The 26,601-nt window shown below is 35.1% G+C and overlaps 4 protein-coding genes across 5 annotated transcripts; 3 read left to right on the top strand and 1 right to left on the bottom strand.

Moving 5' to 3' along the window:
• Nucleotides 1-14,124: 14,124 nt before the first annotated feature.
• LOC106299371 lies at nt 14,125-14,641 on the top strand. Its single transcript, XM_013735473.1, has one exon. The coding sequence runs from the start codon at nt 14,276-14,278 to the stop codon at nt 14,522-14,524; it is 249 nt and encodes an 82-aa protein (XP_013590927.1). The 5' UTR covers nt 14,125-14,275; the 3' UTR covers nt 14,525-14,641.
• A 1,892-nt stretch (nt 14,642-16,533) lies between these two features.
• Nucleotides 16,534-19,212, bottom strand: LOC106296621. 2 transcript variants are annotated; one of them, XM_013732799.1, is made up of 6 exons: nt 18,915-19,212; nt 18,760-18,843; nt 18,483-18,659; nt 17,851-18,021; nt 17,560-17,772; nt 16,534-17,475 (listed from the first exon to the last, which is right to left on the bottom strand). In XM_013732799.1, the coding sequence occupies exons 1-6, from the start codon at nt 19,000-19,002 to the stop codon at nt 16,733-16,735; spliced, it is 1,476 nt and encodes a 491-aa protein (XP_013588253.1). In that variant the 5' UTR covers nt 19,003-19,212; the 3' UTR covers nt 16,534-16,732. The 2 variants fall into 2 exon arrangements, with proteins under 2 accessions (XP_013588253.1, XP_013588254.1); XM_013732800.1 differs by having other exon boundaries at nt 16,534-17,466.
• A 3,031-nt stretch (nt 19,213-22,243) lies between these two features.
• Nucleotides 22,244-24,015, top strand: LOC106298515. The gene is made up of 4 exons (XM_013734653.1): nt 22,244-22,258; nt 22,589-22,645; nt 22,727-23,023; nt 23,294-24,015. The coding sequence occupies exons 2-4, from the start codon at nt 22,622-22,624 to the stop codon at nt 23,909-23,911; spliced, it is 939 nt and encodes a 312-aa protein (XP_013590107.1). The 5' UTR covers nt 22,244-22,258; nt 22,589-22,621; the 3' UTR covers nt 23,912-24,015.
• A 688-nt stretch (nt 24,016-24,703) lies between these two features.
• Nucleotides 24,704-26,243, top strand: LOC106298516. The gene is made up of 2 exons (XM_013734654.1): nt 24,704-25,899; nt 26,032-26,243. Exon 1 carries the CDS (start codon nt 24,731-24,733, stop codon nt 25,490-25,492), a length of 762 nt encoding a protein of 253 aa, XP_013590108.1. The 5' UTR covers nt 24,704-24,730; the 3' UTR covers nt 25,493-25,899; nt 26,032-26,243.
• The last annotated feature ends 358 nt before the right edge of the window (nt 26,244-26,601 follow it).

The following is a 26,601-nucleotide window of genomic DNA, read 5'->3' as shown; positions in this document are numbered from 1 at the left end:
GAGTTAGTGTAGCACCGATATACGGTGTTACAAGCAGGGCCCAGGTTAGAGTGTTGTGTTAGTGTGTCGTAGAGGGTTATGGAACCCTCGAGTTAATGTAGCACCGATATACGGTGTTACGAGTAAGATCGAGTCATTGGTAGTTACTATCTTGTTATTATTGTGATTGTGATTGTGGTTGATTGATTTGCTTGCAGGTTCTGACATTAAGTCCTAATTATGGCTCAGGTACTGGATTAGGCTTGGTGTGTATTTCGTTAGTGTAGGCCTGACGTTGGCCTGTATTTGTTTGAGGGATTGCTTGTGAAGGGTGGTGGACATTATAAGCTATGCGGTATCATTGGTTGGCCGATCATGTTCTTGTCTGATTGTTGGTCGACCGGTTAATGATACTTGTATAGTGTAAGTGTCTAACACTACATGAGTACTGAACTCAGGCATATATATGGTTAACTAGGGATTGGTTGTTGACTATTTTTAATGCAGGTTCTCATTACTTGAAGTTAGATCATGGTAGGAGGGCAAATCTAACTTAGTAACGGTTTGCTTAGCCTTACCTTTTATTGCATGCTAGGGCTAGATTGATTGTTATTTTGGGTTGTCTGGGTTAGAGTCTAGGTTGCGGGTAGAGGCCACCAGCTCACTGAGTAATATTAGATTACCCATCCAACTCCGTTGTCCTTTTTGCAGGTTGCTTTAGGTAAGGATGATCGGATAGCTTGGTGCTGGACGTTAGGACCGCCGGTTTAGATTTCATGCCCTTTGTAAACGGTATTGTGTTATGTGTTTTGTTGGCTCGATTTGGCATTAGGCCGGGCCCAGTCTTGAATTGTTCAAAATGATATGCTTGAATCAATAAAAGTAATTGTTCTATATGCGCTTCATGAGTACTCTAATATTTGACTAGTCCGGTCTAACACAACGTTAGGTCGTAGTACGGGTTGAAAAGCCTTAGGCCTCGATCTAACGGAAAACGCTAACTCTAGGTACAGATTGCAAAGCTGTGTGCCTTGATGCAGCGGGACAAGTTAGTGAATGAACTGGTCTAGGTCGTGGAATAAATTTTGTGACTGACCGGATCGTCCCTAACCCGTCACGTAGCGCTTCCGGACCATGGTATTGGGTTGGACGGTCAGTCATGTTCTTGTTTGATTGTTGGCTGGCCGGTTGGCTCATTCATCTCTAACCCTGGGTGTTGGATGGTCAATCGGTCATGTTCTTGTTTGATTATTGGCTGGTTGATCGACCATATGTCTAGGACGGTTCGGGGGTGTTACATCCGGTGCCATTAAAAAAGATGTGGTATTTGCCTTTGACAGAAAGATTGAAGAGGTTGTATCCGTCCGAACGCACAACCCAACCAATGAGATGGCATGAAGAGCACTCCACAGATGGTCAGATTAGACATCCTTCAGACGCAAAAGCTTGGAAACATTTCCAATCAACATATCCAGAATTTGCCCAAGAGGGAAGAAATGTTTATCTTGGATTATGTACTGATGGATTCAGCCCATTTGGAAAGCAAGGAAGACAATATTCTCTATGGCCAGTGATTCTGACACCGTACAACTTACCGCTGAATTTGTGCATGCGACGAGAGTTTTTATTTCTCTCCATTCTTGTCCCTGGGCCAGAGCATCCTAAGAGATCATTAGATGTGTTTCTTCAGCCACTGATATATGAGTTGCAACAATTATGGGCGCATGATGCTGAGACATACGATGTTTTTTGCAAAGAAAACTTTCAGATGCGGGCGGTACTTATGTGGACAATAAGTGTTTTTCCGCATATGGTATGTTATCTGGATGGACAACACATGGGAGGCTTTCATGTCCATATTGTCAAGATAACACGGACGCTTTCAAACTTAAGCACGGAAGGAAAACGTGTTGGTTTGACTGTCACAGGCAATTTCTACCACCCGATCATCCATATCGTAGAAGTAGGACTTTGTTTACGAAGAACAAGAAGGTGTTTGACAGTCCACCTGAAGAAGTTAGTGGGGAAAATTTGAGGAAACAACTAAGGGATTTTGGTGCATAAAGGACGCCAGATGTAGGTGGACATGAAAATATTCGAGTCGACGCTGTTGGACTACAACACAATTGGCACAAAAAGAGTATTTTTTGGGATCTGCCATACTGGGAGAATCATCTGTTACGACATAATTTAGATGTCATGCATATTGAGAAGAACTTTTTCGACAATCTGATGAACACAATCCTAAACATCCAAGGTAAAACGAAGGATAATTTGAAGTCAAGACTGGATTTAGTCGATGTTTGTGCTCGTTCTGAACTTCACGTTGATGAGAACGGTATGGCTCCTTTTCCCATATACCGACTGGATGCAGCTGCAAAAAGAAGTTTTTTGATTGGATTACAGATATAGTGGCATTTCCAGACGGTTATGCTTCAAATTTGCGTAACTGTGTGGATAAAAGCGAAGGAAAGTTTACTGGCTTGAAGAGTCACATTTGTCACGTAATGATGCAGCGTCTCCTTCCGTTTGCTTTTTCAGAACTATTGCCACGTAATGTTCATGAAGCAATTGCAGGTATATTTTTTACATTTTCTGTTGGTTGTCATATTTATTTATGTTTAAATATATATAAATGTACTTATGAATTTTTTTTTTTATCTGTGTAGTAATTTGAAGGCTATGATACCCGTCATCCTGTGCAACCTTGAGAAGATATTTCCTCCATCATTTTTTGATGTTATGGAACATAGAGAATTAGAATTTGGTGGTCCTGTGCAGTACCGGTGGATGTATCTTTTTGAGCGTTTCATGCATCATCTGAAGAAGAAGGTCAAAAATTTAAGCAATGTGGAAGGATCTATAATCGCACAGGTGATCAATGAAGAAACTTCAATCTTTGCTGAATACTACTTTCCATCAGAAGTGCACACAAAAAACCGAAGACCTACTCGGCATGATGATGGAGGGCAAAGGGCAACATATTATGTTTACGTTCCAAACATCTTAAAAGAAATTGGACGACTTAGTGGAAAATCCACAAAGCAAAGACTTACTGAGACGGAGCACACTCATTTGCAAACATATTTGCTCACCAACTGTGAAGAAGTTCTACAGTATGAGAGGTACATATTTTTCCTATTTCATTGTAAGAATATTCAGTAGCTTTTATTTCATACTAATAACATAATTTTTGTATAGTGTTTATATGGCAGAGTTGCGTTTGACTTACAAACATGCCACGGAAGAGGAGCTTGAACAACTCAGACATAACGGATTTGCTGGATGGCTTCTTAATTATGTGAGTGTGTACATGTGAATAAAATAGTTATATGTTTTGTGAAATAACTTATCACTAACATTTTTTCATCATAGGTGACTGAAGGTTTGGCTAGAGGTGAAGTGTTCGATGATTGGATATGCGAGTTTGTGCGGGGACCAAACTATGTGGTCAAATCATATCCAAAATATTGTACTTGAGGATACGCATTCACAAGGAAATGTCATTCTAGGACAACTTATGATGCTGGTGTTTCGTCTTCATCCAGTGACGATGTGTACTACGGAAACATTAAGGAAATTTTGGAAATTCAGTATCCTGGTATGGTTGGATTTCGGTGTACTGTATTCTGTTGTGATTGGTACGACAACACTCCAGGTCAAGGAGTGAAAACTGATGCATTTGGTGTTACATCGATTCATTCGCGAAGGAAACTTCAATATTATGATCCTTTCATTCTTGCTTCACAAGCTGATCAAGTATGTCAATTTATTCATAATGGTTTAACAATATAGTTATCGTTTTCAAGTATTACTAATTACTTACAATATATTTACAGGTTTGCTACATCAGTTACCCACGGGTAACGTACAGAGACGATTCCTGGATTACTGTAACGTTAATCAAACCAAGAGGAAGAGTACATGGAAGTTGTGATAACGAACCATTACAACCAAGCTCTACCAGCAACGTGAGTCCAGTTGAAAATTCAGAAATTTTGAACTCGTTGTCGATTTATCTGAGTTTGGAGATGATGCTGTTGTGCACTCGGAATCAGAGCCTGAGGTTGGAGAATTTGACGAAGATTCTGAAAATTCTACAGATTCTGAGTAGATTTGTATTTTTGGAGTTGTTTTTTATAAGTTATTGAAGTTATGTATGTTATTGGAGTTGTTTTTTTATACATTATTAGACTTATATGAGTTATTGGAGGACTTATGTGAGTTATTGGAGTTGTTATTTTTAATTATAAGTTATTGGAGTTATTAACTCTTATACATCTTTCATTAACTCTTATACATCTTTCATTAAAACCATCTGTTTATTATAAAAGTATTGTTTTGGAGCATTATATTGAGGTTTGAAACCCGGTATAAATACTTTTGTCGGTATTCCGTCGGAAATTTCTGACGGAATTCCGACGATGCATCGTGGTTCGTCAGAATTTCGTCGGAAATTTCTGACCATTTTTCTTATATAATGTGAAAGTGGATACTAAAATACCAAATAACACATATTAGATGTGTAATATAATGTTCAGAGTGGTTTAAGTTTATTTAATTATAAAACTCTGTATGTACGTATATATATCAACTTATTCAAAACATCTTTCATAACACTTATATATTTAAACAACAAACATATTTCAAAATCTAATCATATATATTTAATTTGTATAAGAAGAAGTTAAACCAATTTTTTTAAGTTATTCTTTTTAAAACAATCTGTTTTTATAAGAGTTTTTATAACAGTTTTGTATTAGAGCATTATATTGAAGTTCGTCGGAAAACCGTAGGAAGTTTCGTCGGTTTTCGGTCGGAAACTACCGACGCATATTCCGACGAATTATTATTTTTCGGCGACACGCTGCGTGCACACATTTCCGCAATATTCCGACGAAACCTGTCCGACGGAGAATATTTCGTCGGAATTCGGTCGGATTATTTCACAACCCGCAAACTTTTTTCGCGGAAATCATTTCGTTAACTGCGTAAAATTAATATTCCGACGCATTTCCGAGGAAATATAACCGACGGGCCTCTTTCGTCAGAATTCGGTCGGATATCTTTTAATAACATAACCCGACACTTCTTCCTCTCTCTCTCTCTCTCTCTCTCTCTCTCTCTCTCTCTCTCTCCCTCCCCCCACTCTCCCCCACGCTGCTCTCTCCTCCGGCGAACCTCTCTCCCTCCGGCGAAGCCCTCTCCCTCCGGCGAGTCTCTCTCCCTCCGGCGAATCTCTCTCCCTCCGGTGAATCTCGCTTCCTCCGGCGAATCTCTCTCTCAAATCCCTTTCCACAATCATGTAAGTCATCTAACCCTTTTCAATCTCAATTTTAATAGTTTTTCATGTTAGATTTAGAGGTTTTTATATAGAATTGAATGTTTTTATATAGAATGGTTAGGATTGAATGGATATAGGAATTTGCATGTTAGATTTTGTGGTTTATATGTAGATTTTAGGTTTTGAATGTTAGATTTGTAGATGTTAAGAATTTTATGTATATTTTGTAAAATATATATGTTAATTATATTTTAAAGACGTTTATATATATATATATACTGTTTATTATACTTATATTAATTATTAAAATTTAAAACTTTATAGAATTGGTGGTTTATATGGTATTTTTGGAAATTTATATGTTACTATTTTTTATAAAACGTTTTAATAATTTAGTATATATGTTAATCATATTTTTTTAAACGTTTATATATATATATATACTGTTTATTATACTTATATAAACTATTAAAATTTAAAAATTAAAGGATGGTGGTAGTAGACCACGTAGTTCTGCACCCCGAGGTCGGGGTCGGGCTAGTTCAGGTGGTCGGGCTAGTTCAGGTGGGGCTAGTTCGAGGAGTTATTCCCAGACTTCAGGCTCGTCGCATGAGCAAAACTCAATCCCGTTTATTCCTCCTCCAGTCCCTCCTCCATTTGTTCTACCGGCTGATCCCGCTGCTCCATATGAGCCTGGTACCATGCCGGTTGAGCCCCTTGTTCTCCAACCCGGTCGAGACCATCTTCGAGTGCTCCATCCGTATCCACAAGGATACACAACTTGGTAAAGTTTTTTTTTCTTAAATTTTTAGTTTAATTTTTTATTTTTTTAAAAAAATTTATATATTTTTGAAGACGGGTCCAAAGAAGAAAGGTCGTTTGGTTGGTTTGGCTCGGCGTGCTTCTTCTTGTCCTTCCTCTTCCCAAGCTCTGTTTGCTCCTCCTGATCCTATGATTATACAGCAGCTGCAGAACAAGGATGATCAGATTGTGGCGCTGGAGACGCAGAACGCCACAATTCTTGCTGAATTAGCGGGTCAGAAGAAGACAAATGAAGAGATATTGGAGAAGATGAAGTGTTCGTTTCCTGCTGAATTTTCTTAGTTTCTTTTTCTATTTTTAAAACTTTTAAATATTGTTTTAAATTATGTAAAAACTTTTAAATGTTGTTTTAAATTATGCAAAACTTTTTTCTATAAAATTTTATATAAATTCGGTTTTTTAGATTTTTATTTTAAAGCAAAATAAAATTTTATAAAATACAATTTATTAAAAAAAATAATAAATAAAAAAGACCGACGGAAAATATACCGTCGGAAATTTGTCGGATATTTCCGATCGATGTCTTCGTCAGAAATTTCGACAGCCTACGTTCCTCGGACATTTCCGACGACTATGTTTCATCGGAAATTTCCGACGACAATGTTTCGTCGGAAATACTTTTCCGATGACAAATGTGGTCGGACATATTTCCGATAAATTTCCGATGAACATTTTCCCGACGAAATGTGTTGTCGGATTTGCGTCGGAATATCAGGCGTCGGTGTCGCTCGGAATTTCGTCGGAATTTGCGACGAATCTCCGACGAACTTTTTTTCCGACGAATCCATTCCGAGGATTAGTTTCGTCGGAATTTCGTCGGAATTCTCCTAAACCGACAAAAAATACCGACGGATATAGCCGTCGGAAATCGCTTGTTTTCTTGTAGTGTATATAGTTGTAAATGGTAAAGTGTAAACGTAAAATCCAAAAATGGATGTTTTTTTTTCTAAGAGTGTAAATATAATTGTTAGGTTCTATAAGCTGTACTAAGACATTGCTTGACCTATCTAAATTGATCCTATGATAAAAAGGATAAAAACCATGGAAACAGTTCAGAACCTAATGTTTCTTGGTTTTCTTTTAAACAGCTCAATTATATCTACAAGTATAAACTGAAACGGCGGACACTGAGCTGGCCAAAACACGTGAGAGTATGGGCTGCATGCACATATCAAATATACTGAGTCAATTTTGGTTGATCCAACCAACCAATTAAACGTTTGCACCAAACACATGAGCATCATCATCTATTCATTAATATACTATAGCTAGTCGCGTCTCTTAACCAAATGATGGTTATACAATTGTAGTGCTGGCAGATGTATATATTGGTATGGGCTAAATGAGAACTGAAGCTGTCAAAATGATTTTAATCAACAATTCTTGTGAGAACGTAATCATGTTAACGTTTTTGGCAAAGCACATGTAGGATTAAAGATCCGATCCCCTCAAAAAATCACATCATCTTTTTCAATCTTTCAGATACATGTGTATATATATTTGAATGTTCCAATATCTTGCAATCCATATTAATTTGGTTTACAGAGAATTGTTGCGATCGTAGACTTTGATATTCACGAAATAAACACATCAGTTAAACAAATATTTTTTAGTTAATCTTCTTAAAACCATATGTTTATTAGAAGAGTTTGGTATTAGAGCATTTTATTGATGTTTTGAAACCCTATACACTCTTTCGTCGGAAATCTGTAAGAAAAAAGCGACGAAAGGAGAACAACGTCGGTATTCGGTCGGAAACTTCCGATTTTTCAACGAATTATCGACTCCAATTGACCGACGGAATCTTTTTCGTCAGAAACCGGTCGGAAATTTTTACTTCCGCGAACTATTTTCGCGGAATTCATTTGGTTAACCGCGTAAAATTAAATACCGACGGAATTCCGACAAAATATAACCGACGGACGCATATTTGTCAGAATTCGGTCGGCTACGTTTTAAAGACGTAACCCAACACTTCTTCTTCTTCCTCATTTCCGTGGATCAACTCAACTCACTTATCTCCCGGTGATTCATCCCTCTACCACTGCGAATCTCTCTCCCTCCGGCAAATCTCTCTTTCAAATCCCCTTCCACAATCATGTAAGTCATCTAAACCCTCTTTCAATTTCAATTTTAATAGTTTTTGATGTTAGATTTATAGGTTTTAATATAGAATTGAATGTGAATAGTTAGGATTGAATGGATAATTATAGGAATCAACATGTTAGATTTTGTGGTTTATATGTAGATTTTAAGTTTTGGATGTTAGATTTGTAGATTTTAACCGTTTATTATATTTATATAAACTATTAAAAAATTGTACTATATAAACTAATAACTGATTGGCCTTTTCTAAAAAAACATTTATAAAAATGATTCTTCAAAAGATTTATAGAATTTGTGATTTATATGTAAATTTTTGGAAATTTATATGTTTATTATATTTTATAAAACAATTTAATAATTTAATATATAATACTAAAACCGTTTATTATTTATATATATATATATATATATATATATATAATTTATTAAAAATATATTGTATACAAATTATTATCAATTTTTTATTTTTCAATTGTTGTGTTTATATTATTCATATATATGATCTTTAAAAATGCTATTTTTCATAGGTTTGAGGATGGTGGTAGTAGACAATTACGTCGTTCTGCACCCCGAGGCCAGATTCAGTCATTCCCAGACTTCGGGCTCGTCGCATAAGCAAAATTCAGTCTCGCTTGTTCCTCCTCCATTCTCTCCTTCATTTGTTCCACCGGCAGATCCCGCTGCTCCATATGAGCCTGGTACCATGCCGGTTGAGCTCCTTGTTCTCCAACCCGGCCGAGAGCATCTCCGTGTGCTCCATCCGTATCCACAAGGATACACAACTTGGTAAAGTTTTCTCTTTTTTAATTTTTAGTATAATTGTTTTTTTTTATTTTATTTCTAACATGATCTTTCTTCTTCTAAGGTTCAACAAGTCGAACAATTGCATTAGCAAGAGCACTAACCAGATGATGTATTCCATGCTCCTCAAGGGATATTCGACCTACAATGTGATGCCTATCAAGGAGGGCGAGTTGTGGTTCCGTAACTTTGCGGTAATTTATAAATTTTAATTTTTTTTTGAGTTTTAATTTTTAATAAATATTATCTAATTTTTTTCCTTGACAGAAACATTTCAATTGGGAGTCAGGCCTCACGGAAACTGTTCGTTTAGCTTTCCACGAAAAGGTAACATAAACTTTTACGAAGCAGATATATGAGTAGAAGCAGCTATGGCTCGCCGGAAAGACACCAAAATTCATCAACCCAACGGTTTGGTTAGATTTGCAGAATCATTGGGTGGACCAGGACACTATAGACAAATCCAACAAAAACTCAGCCAACCGCAAGAGCGATCGTGGCGGGGAAGGCATTTATGTCCACAACCTCGGTGCTTGCAGTATGTCTTCTAAGGAAGATGAATTTGTAAGTTCTATATATATATTTTTCAATTATTTTTTTATATATGTGTTGATTAATATTGTATTTAGGTTGAAGCAAATGCGGGTAATCCTGTTGATCATCTCGAAGTTATGAAAGAGGCGTACACTAACAAGAAGACGGAGGAAATTCAGAATCTCGTAATCAAAGATGTCATAGACTTTGTGCAAATCCAGAAAGAAGCATTACTTGCTTCTCAGCCTATCTCAGATGACGATTCCTCTGCAGCATCCACGAACATGACCCGAGCTCGAATTAACGAAATGGTGGAAGAGGTAATTTTTTTTTATAATTGCATTATTATATTAACTTGATTATTATTATATATATATATATTTTGAAGGCGGTTCCAAAGAAGAAAGGTCGTTTGGTTGGTTTGGCTCGGCGTGCTTCTTCTTGTCCTTCCTCTTCACAAGCTCTGTTTGCTCCTCCTGATCCTATGATTATACAGCAGCTGCAGAACAAGGATGATCAGATTGTGGCGCTGGAGACGCAGAACGCCACAATTCTTGCTGAATTAGCGGGTCAGAAGAAGACAAATGAAGAGATATTGGAGAAGATGAAGTGTTCGTTTCCTGCTGAATTTTCTTAGTTTCTTTTTCTATTTTTAAAACTTTTAAATATTGTTTTAAATTATGTAAAAACTTTTAAATGTTGTTTTAAATTATGCAAAACTTTTTTCTATAAAATTTTATATAAATTCGGTTTTTTAGATTTTTATTTTAAAGCAAAATAAAATTTTATAAAATACAATTTATTAAAAAAAATAATAAATAAAAAAGACCGACGGAAAATATACCGTCGGAAATTTGTCGGATATTTCCGATCGATGTCTTCGTCAGAAATTTCGACAGCCTACGTTCCTCGGACATTTCCGACGACTATGTTTCATCGGAAATTTCCGACGACAATGTTTCGTCGGAAATACTTTTCCGATGACAAATGTGGTCGGACATATTTCCGATAAATTTCCGATGAACATTTTCCCGACGAAATGTGTTGTCGGATTTGCGTCGGAATATCAGGCGTCGGTGTCGCTCGGAATTTCGTCGGAATTTGCGACGAATCTCCGACGAACTTTTTTTCCGACGAATCCATTCCGAGGATTAGTTTCGTCGGAATTTCGTCGGAATTCTCCTAAACCGACAAAAAATACCGACGGATATAGCCGTCGGAAATCGCTTGTTTTCTTGTAGTGTATATAGTTGTAAATGGTAAAGTGTAAACGTAAAATCCAAAAATGGATGTTTTTTTTTCTAAGAGTGTAAATATAATTGTTAGGTTCTATAAGCTGTACTAAGACATTGCTTGACCTATCTAAATTGATCCTATGATAAAAAGGATAAAAACCATGGAAACAGTTCAGAACCTAATGTTTCTTGGTTTTCTTTTAAACAGCTCAATTATATCTACAAGTATAAACTGAAACGGCGGACACTGAGCTGGCCAAAACACGTGAGAGTATGGGCTGCATGCACATATCAAATATACTGAGTCAATTTTGGTTGATCCAACCAACCAATTAAACGTTTGCACCAAACACATGAGCATCATCATCTATTCATTAATATACTATAGCTAGTCGCGTCTCTTAACCAAATGATGGTTATACAATTGTAGTGCTGGCAGATGTATATATTGGTATGGGCTAAATGAGAACTGAAGCTGTCAAAATGATTTTAATCAACAATTCTTGTGAGAACGTAATCATGTTAACGTTTTTGGCAAAGCACATGTAGGATTAAAGATCCGATCCCCTCAAAAAATCACATCATCTTTTTCAATCTTTCAGATACATGTGTATATATATTTGAATGTTCCAATATCTTGCAATCCATATTAATTTGGTTTACAGAGAATTGTTGCGATCGTAGACTTTGATATTCACGAAATAAACACATCATATAAGTTCTAAAGATTGAATATGATCACACAATATAAAGAATCACTCTCTTTATTAACTTGAGAAAATCACTCAAAACTCAAGCTCTCAAACACAATCTCTAAAACTCATAAGTTCATGGCACATCTCACCATCTTCTTATATAGAGACAAAGTTCCTAAACCACATTAGTAAACCTAGTTTCCTTTTCCTAACTAGATAAGGATTAGTTTAACTTAAGTCCTAAGTTAACTTCAAGATTATCTCCAACACATCATGTGCCTCTGGGTTATCTATGTATTAATAATTTACATCTACGACTCGATTAATTGGGAAATGCGCTGCATTTATATATTGAATCTCAACAATATATAATATAGATAGATCCCTTGAGATATTTTTGTGTGGTTATGGTCAATTGGCGCAGACTTTTCGAACATCGAACCGTACGTAGACATTGGAGTATCATGCTCGCAGAACTACGTACGAAACCCACTCGGACAGTGGTGTACACACGATATATTTCTGTGTGTTTCAGTTTGATGTACGATTTTACACGTCAGAATTGTTGAAAACTAGGTCTCTTACTGTCTTACGTTAACTTTTACATCCAAACTGGTCATACTCCAGATTACAACTTGAAATAACATCATATAACATTACAATTCACAGTTGTGTTTAAGAAAAAATACATAGTTTACGTAGGAAAACTAATTGAATCAGCAATGTACTTGAATGTTTTTGTGTGTTTAACTGCAAAAACACTAAAATGCAAACCTTAAATTTGGAGATTCTTAAACGCCGGTTTAGATTTCAAACCATTCTAATTTAATATATATTTTCGAAAAAGGTAAAGATAAAGTGAAATGTGTGACTTTGTGCCAATTATTTTAGGTGTTGAGAATGACACTTATTTTTGTTCCCGTTTTTTCTTTTACTCAAAAACTCATTATATCTTAATCAAAACAAGTCTCTGAAGATCAGAAAACTAGTTTCTCATACTTTTTGATATAAAATATTGAGTGGAGATAAATTTTTAAACTTTTTGTTTTTTTTTAGTCTCTAAATTAATAGCGCACACAACGTCAAATCAATTTTAAAAATAACTTAACTGTAGTGAATAGCTATTTCTGTAAATTTGATGAAATCATTTCCGAATTACAATGGTTTATAATTAAAGAAGAAAAATGTGCTCTCAATAATTGTTCCGGGATCCCGCCAAATTAACTAAAAAAACCCCCCAACAGAGAGAAACATATAACAGTAGGGACCTGTTTCCGTAGACTGCGGTGCATTCCACTTCCATGAATAATCTATATATGATCATCTAAAAATATAAATTGTGTATTACATAACCATGCACTTGCAGTGGAAATGATGCGTATGGGCAACGATCGGGTGGTGAGAACTGAGAAATGATGGTAGAAGCTATGGGTCTAAGGATGGGACCTGTGTGGCAGGTCAGCCACGTCAATTTTTGGAAGTGTGTTATAGCAGGAAACCCGATTGTCAGTGGTCACTCGCCTATAGCCATCTGGTCAGGGCTGTCAAAACCCTAAGCTCGAAGCTAAAGCCCACTTGAGTTCATCCTTCATTAATCATCGTTTATCATTATCACATACAAATGCATGTGAATCATAGAGTGGTCCATTTCGTATTCATATCATGTTTTAATAAATATATGTGGTGAAAAACGGATCGATATAACAATGATGATCTGATTGTAAAACGACGAAGAAAATCTACAAGATGTTATAGATATTTAGATTTAAATTTTGAAACTTAAGGTTAGTTATATATGTGTAGGTTGTAAGTTCATTATTTTAGAAGTTTATTAAAACGGTGGTATATTTTATTTAACAGTCTTGTGGTTATTTACATGATATAAACATATGTAAAACTGAAACTAACGTTTTTGTATTTTTGTTGAGCAGTAATTCTTATAGACTTTTTGTAACTAATGTAGTAGTATACTACTCTTGTATATCTGTAACGATAATTTAAACGTAATATAGAGAACCGATGGCTGCAAAAACCAAGCTGTCAAAAAACATTCGTAGCATCCAGTTGGCACTAACAAACATTGCATAGTGTCGGCCCAAAAACCATTTAACAACACAACACCCCCAACATCGAGGAACACACATTTGCATTAATTACCTTATCAATTTCACTATCATATACGTAAAATCTTTGGTCTCATTTTACTTCTTAGTATGTCATTTTTATATGCCGGTTTTTTCCTTCAGTAGTTTAACAAAATATTAAAGCAAGAGAGGGTAAAAAAGAAATCATTATTTTCTATCTTTCTCACATTTAATTAAAACCCCTAACATTGTGATAGTGAAGAAAATCTTTTTGGGAACAATATTGTCTATTTATAATCTTGATATATAATTTATAAACATGGGTAAAGGAAATTATAGATCCATATATTACAAGATTAGACAGCTGTTTAAATCATCAATCACAGAACAAAAAGAATAGTGAATCCAGCACGTGATGATATATTTTCGATGTTTTGGGGAATAATTGAACCGTGCAATTAAATACAAATTTAACGACCGACATTATTAATATATTCTGCAATGGATAATGCTTTCTAATCACACAATTAAAAAGGACAAGCAGATAGAGCGTGTGGAGGTAAAGGGTCATGTTAAAAACAACAAATTCTATAATTTCACGATAAATAAAATGACAACCAAAAAGGTTGAAAGACTCTGATTGGTTTAGATGCATATAATCTATATAAATATGACCACCCACACGTTCGTTTGCATCACAAATCTTTAAAGTGTTGTCATTAAGCAAAGAGGGTAATGGCGGAGTCAAAGAGCTCCAAGAGGATGGTGAAGCAGACGATGGGCAAGAAGAAGAACAACAAAAAGGGTCATGAGTCTGGATCCGGATCCGGTTTGCTTCGAATGAAGGTGAGGAAGCTCCAAATACTGATACCAGGTGGGAAAAGATGCAACCACCCGAATCTACTTTTATTGAAAACCGTTGACTATATTGTCAACTTGAAGTTGAAGCTTAGGCTCCTTAAAGCATTATCCAACTCTTTTTGAAGATTACAACTATGGTATTTCAAGTTTATTTTCCGTGTATGGATTGTCATTTGGAGTTTGCTTTATGCCGTATATTTTACTTTATTTTATATAGTTTGTTTATATTTATGTAACAGTAAGAAGTTTGTCTATAAAGTTTATATTTAGTCAATTTGAAAATTTACAATATGCTTTGTGAAATTCTTGGTTTTATTCAATTTCAAGGTCTTTCTATAAGAGAAGACTAGGTTAGTCGTGCATATACATGGACCATGGTTTCCACAATTCCACTCTAGGAGAAAATTACAGGCCATCTTAGTTTACATATATATTTTAATTTGAGTTCAAATATTGCTATGCATTTCACTTTGCTTTTTTTTTTTTTTTTTTCTGATTAATCTGGAGGGACTTCCACCCCCAGGGGCCACCCCCTCGGCGCGAGGCGGACCATTTGGTACTATGGGGAATTAGATACCCCAATTGCCTGGCCAGCGGTTCGAACCCGGGTGCGTATTGAGTCCGAAGCTCTCTCAACACCACCAGGCCAACCCCGCTGCTTAACATGCATTTCACTTTGCTACTAATTAATTACAACGATCAGTGGCATATCAAAAAAGTTCTCGTTAAAATTTCAACGATAAAAAAACTAATGATACACAATCAGTTGCACGATAAGAAAATGAATAACATATTGTGTTAGATAAAAGATCTCTCATCAAAAACTTAAGAAACGATGAAGTAATATATATGAGACTTATGAGAGACTTGAGTCAGTCTACTTATTGTCAACTGATTTTAAATTGGAATTTATAAAATTTGATAGTCTCAGCAACCGGTAAACGAACATAGCCACATTCTCCCATAGGATAAGGGATGGTTTTGAAAAGACCTAAACCTGATTTTAAACTGAATATGTAACGGAGCTTTACTAAAAATCTGCTAAATTTATTTAATAAAACAAGTACATTCATCTCACTAATAATTCATATAATTAGGGGTGAACATTTTATCCGATATCTGAACCCGTATCCGAACCCAACTCAAAAAATTCGAACCAAAGTAGCAAAATATCTGAACGGATATTGAATAAAGAAAGATTGAATATTCGAACCCGAAAGGGTAATATCTTAATCCGAATGGATATTCAATGATAATCGAACATATGAATATTTGACCTTATATTTCTAGTTTATTTCTATAATTTTATTCAAAATATTTATATTACAACTGCACATAGCTCAAAATCAGATAATATACATATAATTGTGGACAAAATCATAAAAGTATGGAGCTTTCGATGTCAAAAGAAAAAAATTATGGACAAAATCATTTGCTACACACTTAAAATACATATCAAGTTCGTGTTTTTACATTAACAAAAGTTGCACCCAAAATTTTAAAATAATAACTAAATCAGTGTTTTTCTATTTTTAAAGTTTTATCTTCAAACATGTTATTAGTTTAATCTATTAAAAATTAGAAAATCAGTTAAATTAAAAGTTTCACATTTTAAATACAAAAAAAATTAAACAATGGAGAATTCAATTTTTTTTCTTCAAAATCCAAATATCCGAACCCGACCCGAAATGCAGAGATATCTGCATGGGTTTTATACCTCTATACCGAAATACTCGAAAATCCGAAATACTCAATCTGAATCTGAATGGGTATCTGATCCTACATATAATTATCTAAAATAAAGTTGTGGAATAATATCTGTTTTTGACAAACATGTATAATTTGAAACTATTGTGAAAATAAAAATAAATTCATATATAGAATATGAGTAGCAACACTACATTTTCATAAATTGTTTTATGTCTTTTAGATCTCTAAAGAGGTAGGACCAGCCATGGTTGCACTCATTTGCATCTGATAAGCGATAACTTGGCTCTATTAAACTATTATACAGAAATGACGTTATGGTTAGTGTTTGCGTCAAGGTACTAACCACTAAACCAATAAACGTTTATAAGCTTTGAAGATGTGGGAAGGATGAATCTTCAATTCGAAATGAAATTACACAATCATTTTCTCACAAAGACCATATTTTTTTTATATATAATACAATCAAAGTCTGCAACTTCTCTTACAAGACAAGAACATCTAAGTACTCCAAATCTCCCTCCCAATAAATTTTAAAACACAACCTATACCCAAAATTTGTAATAATCTCCCTCCATAATCTTATTCAATAAGACTGATAATCTCACAGAACCATAAGACTTTTCATGTATATGGATAGTATCCATATGGGTAACTAACAGAATGAGCTCTGTAGTGAAGATTCTGTTGAGTATTATTATTGTTATTAATCTGCTCTCCTGACTCCTTAGGCTTAGCTGCACGCTTGCTGCTCTGTTCTTGGACCGCCCCAAAGACTATCTCATTAGTCTGCTCACTGTTCTGCTCATAGTGAGTATGCGGGATCGACGAGTAATGCCTTCTATGCTGCTGCTGCTGCTGCTGATTTGGGAACTCAGGTTCCCAGCTGCTACTGTAGAATGCACGGCTCTGACGCAGCTGCTGCATTTTCTCCGCGTCTTTAGACATAAAAGCATAAGTCTTTCTTAGAGTTTGGTTCTTGTGCTCAACAGGAGGAGGTTCGTCCTCGTCTCTGACCACAAAGCTCTCTTGAATAGGCCATGGAGCTGTTGTGCTAAATGCAGCAGAAGACTGCTTTGTTTGGTACTGCTGAAAGTTTGTTGTGGCTGCTGACTGCTTTATTCTGAGGATCTCCATAACAGAAACCCAAGCATTCGAAGCGAGATTCCCAAGGGAAACCAAGAAGCTTTCGTCTTGTTTTTCTTGCTGCTCCTCTCCAGTTGGAATCAGAGACGGTCTAGATGGCTTTTGATCATGATCAGCTTCAAACATTTCTTGATCATGAGAAGAGACGATAGAACCAACTCTTCTCTGCAACAGGGCCAGCATGTAACCAAAGAAACCTGCAGCTACGAGAACTGCAATCCCTGCAACACATTTTGAGTTCCGAGATAAAAGAAAGCAAATAGAAAGATGGAAGATTGATTTGGTTATTCTTTGTAAGTTCTTACCAAGAGGGAACCCGCTTCCATATTGATAAGCACAGTCGTCGAAATGAAGCTGAATCTCTCTGATGGCTTTGTTTCCACGGTCGATAACAAGCAGGGAACAACTGCTTCCAAGATACACAACATCAAAATCATTTGAGAACTTTGCATCTTCGCTTGGTCCATCCACATGCCCTCCATTTCTAGCTGTTTTGCCCCCAGCTATTGTTGTAACTCCTACACAAGATACTAACGAGTTTACAACCAAACCCTTTCATGAAACGTAGTTATGATTACAAGATGCAATGAGTTTACCTCCTTCACTTATCTTCCGGATAGCATTGTTGACTGTATCAGCCACATATATGTTTCCTCTGTCATCAACCGTAAGTCCCTTAGGATGGTTCAGCCTGGCGTCACGTAATCTCCCATCAACATGACCTGCGTATCCTTCAGGGGAGCCAGTAACTAGTCTCGGCCTACTATCTACAAATGTTACCAATAATTGTGTAAATAAAACTCAGATAGAAAACATTACAAAACAATAGCAAAGCAGTTAGGTTCTTGAAATGCAGGAAGAGAATTAAATATTTTGTTTTTCACTTTTCAATGACTTGATGATTACCATATCTTAATACAACATCATCACCTAGTATATTCTTGAGCAACTGATAGAAAACACCTTTTTTTTGTGTTTAGATCTCATCTTTGAAAAAGTCATCTTGTACTAATAAAACTATACTCATCACTGACAGATACGGACAAAGATACAGCAAATATGTCCATAAAAAATATAGTAATTTCCATAATAAGCAGCAGCATCTTTTGTACAAACCGTCCATGTGCATTCAGTTTCAGGTGAAGACAAACAACAATCTCTTCAACTTCAAGGATAGTGATAATGTAACAAACATCAACTGAACACAGAACATTCTGATACTACTTACATAGTGAAAGAGAGGAAGAGATCTTGTAGATGTTACTGTTCTCAGAGTCAAGAATAAGCAGCTCGCCATTAGGCAGAACCTCAATCGAATATGGTTCGATACCGAGTTTGCTTCCGTCGAACACCGTCTCCACTGTATACCCATTCTCGAATTTCACCATCGATCTCGTTGCAATTGCTGTTGTTAACAAGAAACCCATAAAAAAACATAATCTTGGGACAAAAACAAACAGTAAAGGTGAAGACTTTATGATCGGACAAGGGTGAAAAGAACGAACTTGTTTTGGTGGAGGTGGATTTGAGTGACCATAACCATTTCATGAGTGAAGAGCCGTGATTTGAGATGAACCCACTTACAATCTCTGCGTAAAAAAAGGTGAGATTCGAAAGCAGCAAGTAAAAATGGGAACTTGAATCGAAGAAGTATACTTACTTGCTGGAGAGTTAGCTGAAGGAGCTGAAGATACAAACTCAGAACAGAGGAGAATGAGAATACCCACAACCAGAACTTCTCTACCCATTGATTCGATTCACGAAGAAGAAGAAGAACTCTAGTTCATACACAGAGTCTTCTGGTGACAATGTGAGAGCGGGGATTAGACTCTTCTTCAGGTTTTCTCGATCAAAGAGAGAAGAAACAGAGAGACTTCTTTAGATTTGCAGAGTTTTTTTTGGTTCAGAAGAGTGAAGACAGACAGTGAGAAAAGGAAGGGGGAAAGGTAGAGAGAAAAAGAGTGGTCATGTGATGCGATCAACGTTGTTACTTTATTTTCTATTTTATTTTTCTAATTAAATTAATTACTGTAGTGGGTTGCTGATTAGTTTAATTTCTTGCATGTTAATTACTAATATCAGAAACTAAACCTTTTGAGTTTACAAGAATATATTCCCAGGTATATTCTGGTTATATTAGTTGTCTAGGAAAATCACATTTTAAACACCGAGAATGTCACTTTCTACCACTTTAAACACTAAAGTTTTTTAACGAGCACTTTAAACTTTCAAAGTGACATTTTTATCATAATAAACCTCCAACGACGTTTTCCAGTTCATAGACGACCGGTACTGTTCATTTTACAGGTTAAAATAGTGATTTGTCGGTTTCTTTAAAAAAAAAAAAAATACGTAAAAATACAGAAAAATTCGAATGAAATTGGGAAAAACTATAAAAAATTCAAAACAAAACTTAAAAAAATTCAAAATTCAAAAAACATAAATATTGAAATTTCAAACTTAAAAATAAAATAAAATATTAAAAATTCTAAAAATAAGATCTAAAATTAAAATGTCAAATTTAAAAACGAAAAATAAAATTTTAAAAATTCTAAAATAAGATCTAAAATATTTAAAAATTAATAATTTGAGATTTTTCTTTATGTATTTGTATTTATATATTTAGAGCATAAGAGTCTTTTGCATCTTTAATAAAACATTTTTGGTCATTTTCTTTCTTAGAAAATCTTTTTGGGAAAAAAATCAATATAATCTATTTGAGAGAATTATTAGTCCTGCGTGTGGTCACCATCAATTAACATGGGGTGAAATTGATGGTCCCCGAGATGCTTTATGCGAATTGTACTTAGGCGCTAGTCGGGGTATGTAAGGTGTCTGGATATTCAGATTATAAAAAAAAAAATTTTGATGGTAGCAAGTTTTGATATATTGTTTTTGATGGAGGCAAGTTTTCATATCATCATAAGTGACAGTCACTTTAATTGGATGGAATTTTAAAATAAATATAATTTTTTGGTTAAATATTTACAATTTTTTTTACAATTTTAATTTTTAAGTTTGAATTTTTAATTTTAGATATTATTTTAGAATTTTTAAAAAAAAAATTAAAAATTTTATTTTTTAAATTTGACATTTTAATTTTAGATTTTATTTTTGAATTTTTTGAATTTTTAATATTTTATTTTATTTTTAAGTTTGAAATTTTAATTTTAGTTTTTTATGTTTTTTGAATTTTTAGATTTTTTTAAGTTTCGTTTTGAATTTTTTACAATTTTTTCCAATTTCATTCAATTTTTTCTGTATTTTTCTGAATTTTATTTTTTTATTTTTTTCAAAAAAAAACTGACACGTCATCATTTTGACTTGTAAAATAAATATTACCGGTCGTCTATGAACAAGAAAACGTCTTTAGAGGTTTATTATGATAAAAATGTCACTTTAAAGGTTTAAAATGCTAGTAAAAAACTTTAGTGTTTAAAGTGCCGGAAAGTGACACTTTTAGTGTTTAAAATGTAATTTTCCCCTAGTTGTTTTATGCATGGAAGCACTTTCCCAGTTTGTGTTATGGAATATATTCTATAACCAAAGAGTAAGTACAAACATATTTTTAGTAATCCTTAAGTTGGGAAAGATTATATTCTTCTTTTTTTAAGAAATGAGTTTTTGGTTTGAAGCTTTTATTCATCTTTATGCAGACTATGTTTTAAGAATATAAGATATATTTCTTTATTATGATCTTTCTGTAATCTTGTTTTAAAATAGGACAAAATTATATATAAGTTTTTTGTTCCAGTTGGTTATGGTGCATGTTTTAAAGTGTGTTTATTTTAAATGAAAACAACAAAACCGTTTATAAATAAAAAGTGTTAGTAACGGAAAATAAAATCAGACACAGAAATTCAAAATATTCTTTAGAACCTATAGCCGTTTCATAAAAGAAAATATATATAATGCATTCAACAAAGTCTCCTTTCCCTAAGATTTTATGTTAATTACAGACTATACTGTAAATTACTAATGATTTAACAATTTAATATCATCATTGCTACTAATCATGTTTAATCCACTACTAATCACTAGCCAGTAGCCTCAAAAAGAGCGGTGACCATAGCATTTCGTGCGCAATATAGCAGAACCTTCATAACACGTTACATATATATTTGTAAATATGGAGTACAATATTTTCAACCAGAGTAAAGAACAACTTCTATCTTTTAAATAACAAAAAAAAATATTTTCTTTGAAATATTTTAACATTTATCGTTCTGCTCTGTGGCCTCCCTGAACCGCCACTACCTTGGCAATCGTAGTATCCTGTAGCTTAAAACCTCGTGTCGACTACTATCCTTTTAAGACTATGTCAACAGAATCACATGTACGAAGGCCGTGTTCGTTTGCTCAGTTGACTGATCCATCTGGGTGAAGGTGAGTATTGATGTTCGTTTAGTGGACTTAATCGGTACATCCAGATGGATCAGCTGGTTGAGTTTCGAAAACTCAGCTGAATTTTTTCAAAAAAGCTAGCTGAGTCTTCACCATGCATCTAGCTGCAGCTGATTCAGTCAAAAACGGTCAATGACCAAAATAGCCCCACTACACATAACCCTAAATTTAGTTTTAATCTCTCAGTCTCTCTCTCTCTCTCTCTCTCTCTCTCTCTCTCTCTCTTTTGGCGGTCAATCTCTCTCTCTCCGGCGACCTCTCTCTCCGGTGACCCCTCTCTCCGGCGACCTCTCCCTCTCGCTCAAGTAAGATTGTGTTGTGAGTTTTCTGTTTTGTTGAATCGTTTACATATGAAATCCAATCTCTCTTTCAGGTTCTCTCTCTCACTCCGGCGACCTCAGCTCCGGCGACCTTAGCTCCGGCGACCTCTCTCTCTAACTCAAGTAAGAGTCTCTGAGATCTAAATGTTGTGGGTTTCTGTTTTGTTTGGAATAGTTTTATCACCTCACCATATATGAATCTCTCTCTCAGGTTCTCTCTCTCAGATTCTCTCTCTCACTCCAGTGACCTCAGCTCCGGCGACCTCTCTCTCTCGCTCAAGTAAGACTCTCAGGGATCTAAATGTTGTGGGTTTTGTAGATTGTTCTTCTTCAAGTCTGTAGTTTATAAGTTTGTACTTTGGAATCAATTATCTTTAAGTCTCTAGCTTATATCCTATAAGTTATGTTATGGGTTTTATTTGCATCTTCAAGTCTCTAGTCTGTACATTAATAACTTTCATTGGTGTGTTCTCTTTGAATATATTGGCCTATCCTTTTGTTGAATACAAAGCTCTTGTCATGTATCAGTCTTTATAAGCTTTGCTTAAGTGGATTTGCCAACATTGTTTAATGGTGTCCTGTGTCCCACCTTTCTTTTGGTGTCTAACAGGTGCAACAAGAAGCTTTCTCATTCTATTAAACAATGACATCCATCCCTGGATCTGATGTGAGTATATTCCACTCTAATCTTTTATTTGATCTCAGTTTTCTCAAGTGCTTTTCTTATTGTCTTGAATCTTCAAATAAGAATCTTATATGGAGTGACGAGCAAACACGGTTCTTTCTTCAACTAAGACTTGATGAGAGTCTGAAAGGAAACATAAGAAAGCAGATGGTTAATGAGGCTGGAAGACAGGTGATCATGGATAAGTTCTATGAGGCATTTGGTATAAAAATTCCATGGAGAAAATTTGGGATAAAGTACAATACTTGCAAGAAGCAGTACGACTCTTTTAAGAAGTTGACTCGGAACAGAACGGGACTTGGTTTTACTTCAACTGGATCCATCAACATGAGTGAGGACTGGTGGAATGAGCGATGCAAGGTACAAGTTCTATGATTCTCTTAACTTTACTGGTTCAGTTTTGATTGTGTTGTTGGAAAAATAATGATGTGATGATGATTCTGTGTTATGTTCAAGCAAAGAGTGATGAATATATTTCTTTGAATTTTCTTTGAATACAAAATGTAGTCATTTGTGTAGAGTACTAGTATCATCTAGACTCTTTGACTGTTACTGTGTATTTTTTTGAATGTTTCTATGTATTCAAAATGGAAATACAGTGTTCTCACTTTGAAAATTTTCTTGTTTCAGAAGTGGCCTGGTGCTAGAAAATTTAAAGACAAGCCGGTAGCAAACATGGATTTGATGGAGAAGGTATTTGGGACAGTTTATATTAGTGGAGGTGAAGGTTGGTCTGCTCAGCAAGGTGAAGATGTTTTAGACACAAAGTACACAGATCATGATGATGAAGATGATGCTGAATCAAGGTGTGATGTCCCTACTCAAGAAGCTGTTGGAAATGAATCAAGGCGTGGTGTCCCTACTCAAGAAACTGATGTCGCATCTGAATCAAGGAATGTTGGCCCCTCTTCTTCTAGGTCAAAGGTTAATAAAAAAATATCAAGGGCTGTACAAGCAGGACAAGCTGTGGCTGATGTGATTAGGGAGAGTGTTGAGTCTCGAGACAAGATTCTTTCCTACAAGAATCATCTAATAGAGAATCATCCCGAGTTTAGTTGTAGTCAACTTCGAGCCATGGAGGTTCTTCACTCCTTGTCTGCTGTAAGGATGTGGTCTCCTCTCTACAAAGCTTCAATTAACCACCTCAAAGAAGATGCTGCGAATCGTCAGACTTTCTTGTTTTATGGAGATGATGAGAACAGGGTTCTTTATTTGGAGTTTGCAACTGGTGAAAGCAGAGATCATTGAGGAGTTGTTTATGTTTTATGTCTCTGTCTTAGTTTAGTATGAACTCTAGAATGAATCATGTTTTAGTGACTGTTTATGACAATATTTTTATGAGTTTCACCCTACTGAAATGTCTATGTTTATTTTTATTTTGAAGTGGCAATACAACTCTTGTGGATAAGCAGTTTCTACGTAGCAGCTCTTATACACTTCTAGCTTAAAGTCTCCAAGATACAATGAACAGTAAGGTATGTGGTTATAAGAGCTTTTAGTGGATTTGAGTAAACTTATTGCTTGAGAGTTTACAATCTTCTCTGCCCACATTTTCGCATATTTAAATGAATCAGACTAGAGAAAAGAAGAAAAATCTTAGTCATTTTCATAAAGGAGTTGGAGATTTAGTTGAGAGTACGTATAGTCTAGTAAAGAGATAGCAAGCTGTTGAAGGTGGAAACATGAGCACACACAATAACTAGTGATCCCACATGACTATACGTGTCATTCTTATATTTAGTTGGTTTCTAAAATTTTCTTATTAATTTTCTAAACACAGTTTCCATTTACAAGTCTAGTGTTTTTGTATTTTTCTCTGCCCACATTTTCGCATATTTAAACTCAATGATAACACGGCAGTAGCACACTAGTACTAGACTACTAGTATGAACCAATAGGAGATAAGCCACATTCTATTGTTTGTTGTCACTTATAGACGGTATAGTTCATAGAGAAAGAGCTGTTTATGTTTATGTCTTTGTTTTAGTATAGTATGAACTCTAGAATGAATCTTGTTGTAATGACTATGTTTATGACACGTTTAGGTTCTTAGTTGAAGATGACAACATGGATTTGATACTAGATGAGGAGAAACACATGTTTGCTCTTTTAGAAGAAACGTATGGAGTGACAGAAACAAATACTAAAAAACAGTTAGTGAGGACAAACCGAGGTGGAGGTTGGCGTCGAGTGCAACGTTTCATGAACGATTCCGAGGCACAGTGCTATGAGATTCTTCGCATGAGCAAAGCAACGTTTAATAGCTTATGTAAGATACTATCAGAGAAGTATCAGCTAGAAGATACTTGCCATGTTTACTTAGAGGAGAGTGTAGCAATGTTTTTAGAGATGGTTGGACAAGATTTATTCGTACGGGCTTTAGCTGAGAGATATCAACATTCATCTGACACAGTGAATAGGAAGATAGATGAGGTTTTAAGTTCTTTGTTGAAACTTGCAGCAGACATTGTGAAACCTGAAAGGGATGAGTTTGCAAGTGCTAGTCCTATTCTAGTAGATGATCCGCGATATTACCCTTTTTTTAAGGATTGCATAGGTGCTTTAGATGGAACTCATGTGCCGGTTCGTCCTCCTTCTGGGAATGTCGATCCATTCAGAGGTAGAATAGGAGAACCAACTATGAATGTCTTAGCTATATGTAATTTCAGCATGAAATTCATATATGCTTATGTTGGGGTTCCTGGGAGAGCACATGATACAAAAGTGTTGACATATTGTGCTAAGGAAGAAGCTTCTTTTCCTCATCCTCCAGTTGGAAAGTATTATCTAGTAGACTCTGGATACCCAACTAGAACTGGTTATTTATGACCTCACCGTAGAACTAGATATCACCTGGATCAGTTTGTTAGAGGAGGACCACCGACAAACAGCAGAGAGTTATTCAACCGAAAACATTCTGGCTTGCGTTCGGTAATTGAGAGAACATTTGGAATATGGAAGGCTAAGTGGAGGATTCTTGACAGGAAGCACCCTAAGTATGAGCTGAATAAATGGGTGAAGATTGTGACAGCAACAATGGCTCTCCACAATTTTATAAGAGATTCAAACCATGAGGATTGTGATTTTGCACATTGGGAAAGAGTGGAAGAATATGAACATCATGGGGATGAAGATGATCATGTTGCATACGTACCAGCTGGAGATAGAGTCATGGAAGCTATGCGAGATTCCATTACTGAAGAGATGGCGAGAGGACGTCGACTTCCATACTAGATGTAAGTTGTTTGATAAGTAGTTGTTTGATGGTGTCTTTTGAAGCTCTCTCTCTTTGGGCTTTGTAATGTGTATTGATGATCCCTTTGTGGCAAATGCTTATTCTCGTTTTTTTACTTCTTCTTTGTGACTAGAAGCAAGCTGTGAAGAAGGATGTGTTTCAGTTGTTTGCTGAGAAAGTTAAGAGACCACAAGGGGTTGGAATCAAGATGGGCTGTTATGGAGCTCACGTGTGGGTTTGTAATTTTGTTTCCCTCTTCTTTCTGTTCACTTCTAGTATGGGTTTGTAGTTTTGTTTCCTTTGGACCAATTGATAATACAAACTCATTATCCTTTTATGTTTTTATTTACCATGATCTATTTAAAATTTTTGAGACTATCTTATCTTTATTTATTTTGATAAGTTCTATGAGGCATTTGGTATAAAAATTCCATGGAGAAAATTTGGGATAAAGTACAATACTTGCAAGAAGCAGTACGACTCTTTAAAGAAGTTGACTCGGAACAGAACGGGACTTGGTTTTATGAATTTATGTTTTATTTAAATATTTTAATCAAATTTGCAAAATTATAGTCATTATTTATAATTTCATTGTCTTATTTTCATTAAAATAAATTTATGAAATTTAAAACAGAATTTTAATTTTTTTTTTTTTTGTAATTGTAATTTAGATAAGATATTAAAATTAACAGGATTAATATAA

The sequence above is a fragment of the Brassica oleracea genome, chromosome C6 (assembly GCF_000695525.1).
Source record: "Brassica oleracea var. oleracea cultivar TO1000 chromosome C6, BOL, whole genome shotgun sequence".
Lineage (NCBI taxonomy): Eukaryota > Viridiplantae > Streptophyta > Magnoliopsida > Brassicales > Brassicaceae > Brassica > Brassica oleracea.
Note: the sequence above shows the minus strand (reverse complement) of the source record. Positions and strands in the feature narration are given on the sequence as shown.

Bases quoted from the DNA above. Each gene is read 5' to 3' on its own strand.
- LOC106299371 (XM_013735473.1), top strand. From the start codon at position 14,276: ATGGCGGAGTCAAAGAGCTCCAAGAGGATGGTGAAGCAGACGATGGGC.
- LOC106296621 (XM_013732799.1), bottom strand. From the start codon at position 19,002: ATGGGTAGAGAAGTTCTGGTTGTGGGTATTCTCATTCTCCTCTGTTCT. The intron at 18,844-18,914 runs GTAAGTATACTT...TTTTTTACGCAG, and splicing joins TTCAGCTAACTCTCCAGCAA to AGATTGTAAGTGGGTTCATC. The intron at 18,022-18,482 runs GTAAGTAGTATC...TAACATTTGTAG, and splicing joins CTCTTCCTCTCTTTCACTAT to ATAGTAGGCCGAGACTAGTT.
- LOC106298515 (XM_013734653.1), top strand. From the start codon at position 22,622: ATGACATCCATCCCTGGATCTGAT. The intron at 22,646-22,726 runs GTGAGTATATTC...TCTTCAAATAAG, and splicing joins CATCCATCCCTGGATCTGAT to AATCTTATATGGAGTGACGA. The intron at 23,024-23,293 runs GTACAAGTTCTA...TTCTTGTTTCAG, and splicing joins GGTGGAATGAGCGATGCAAG to AAGTGGCCTGGTGCTAGAAA.
- LOC106298516 (XM_013734654.1), top strand. From the start codon at position 24,731: ATGGATTTGATACTAGATGAGGAGAAACACATGTTTGCTCTTTTAGAA.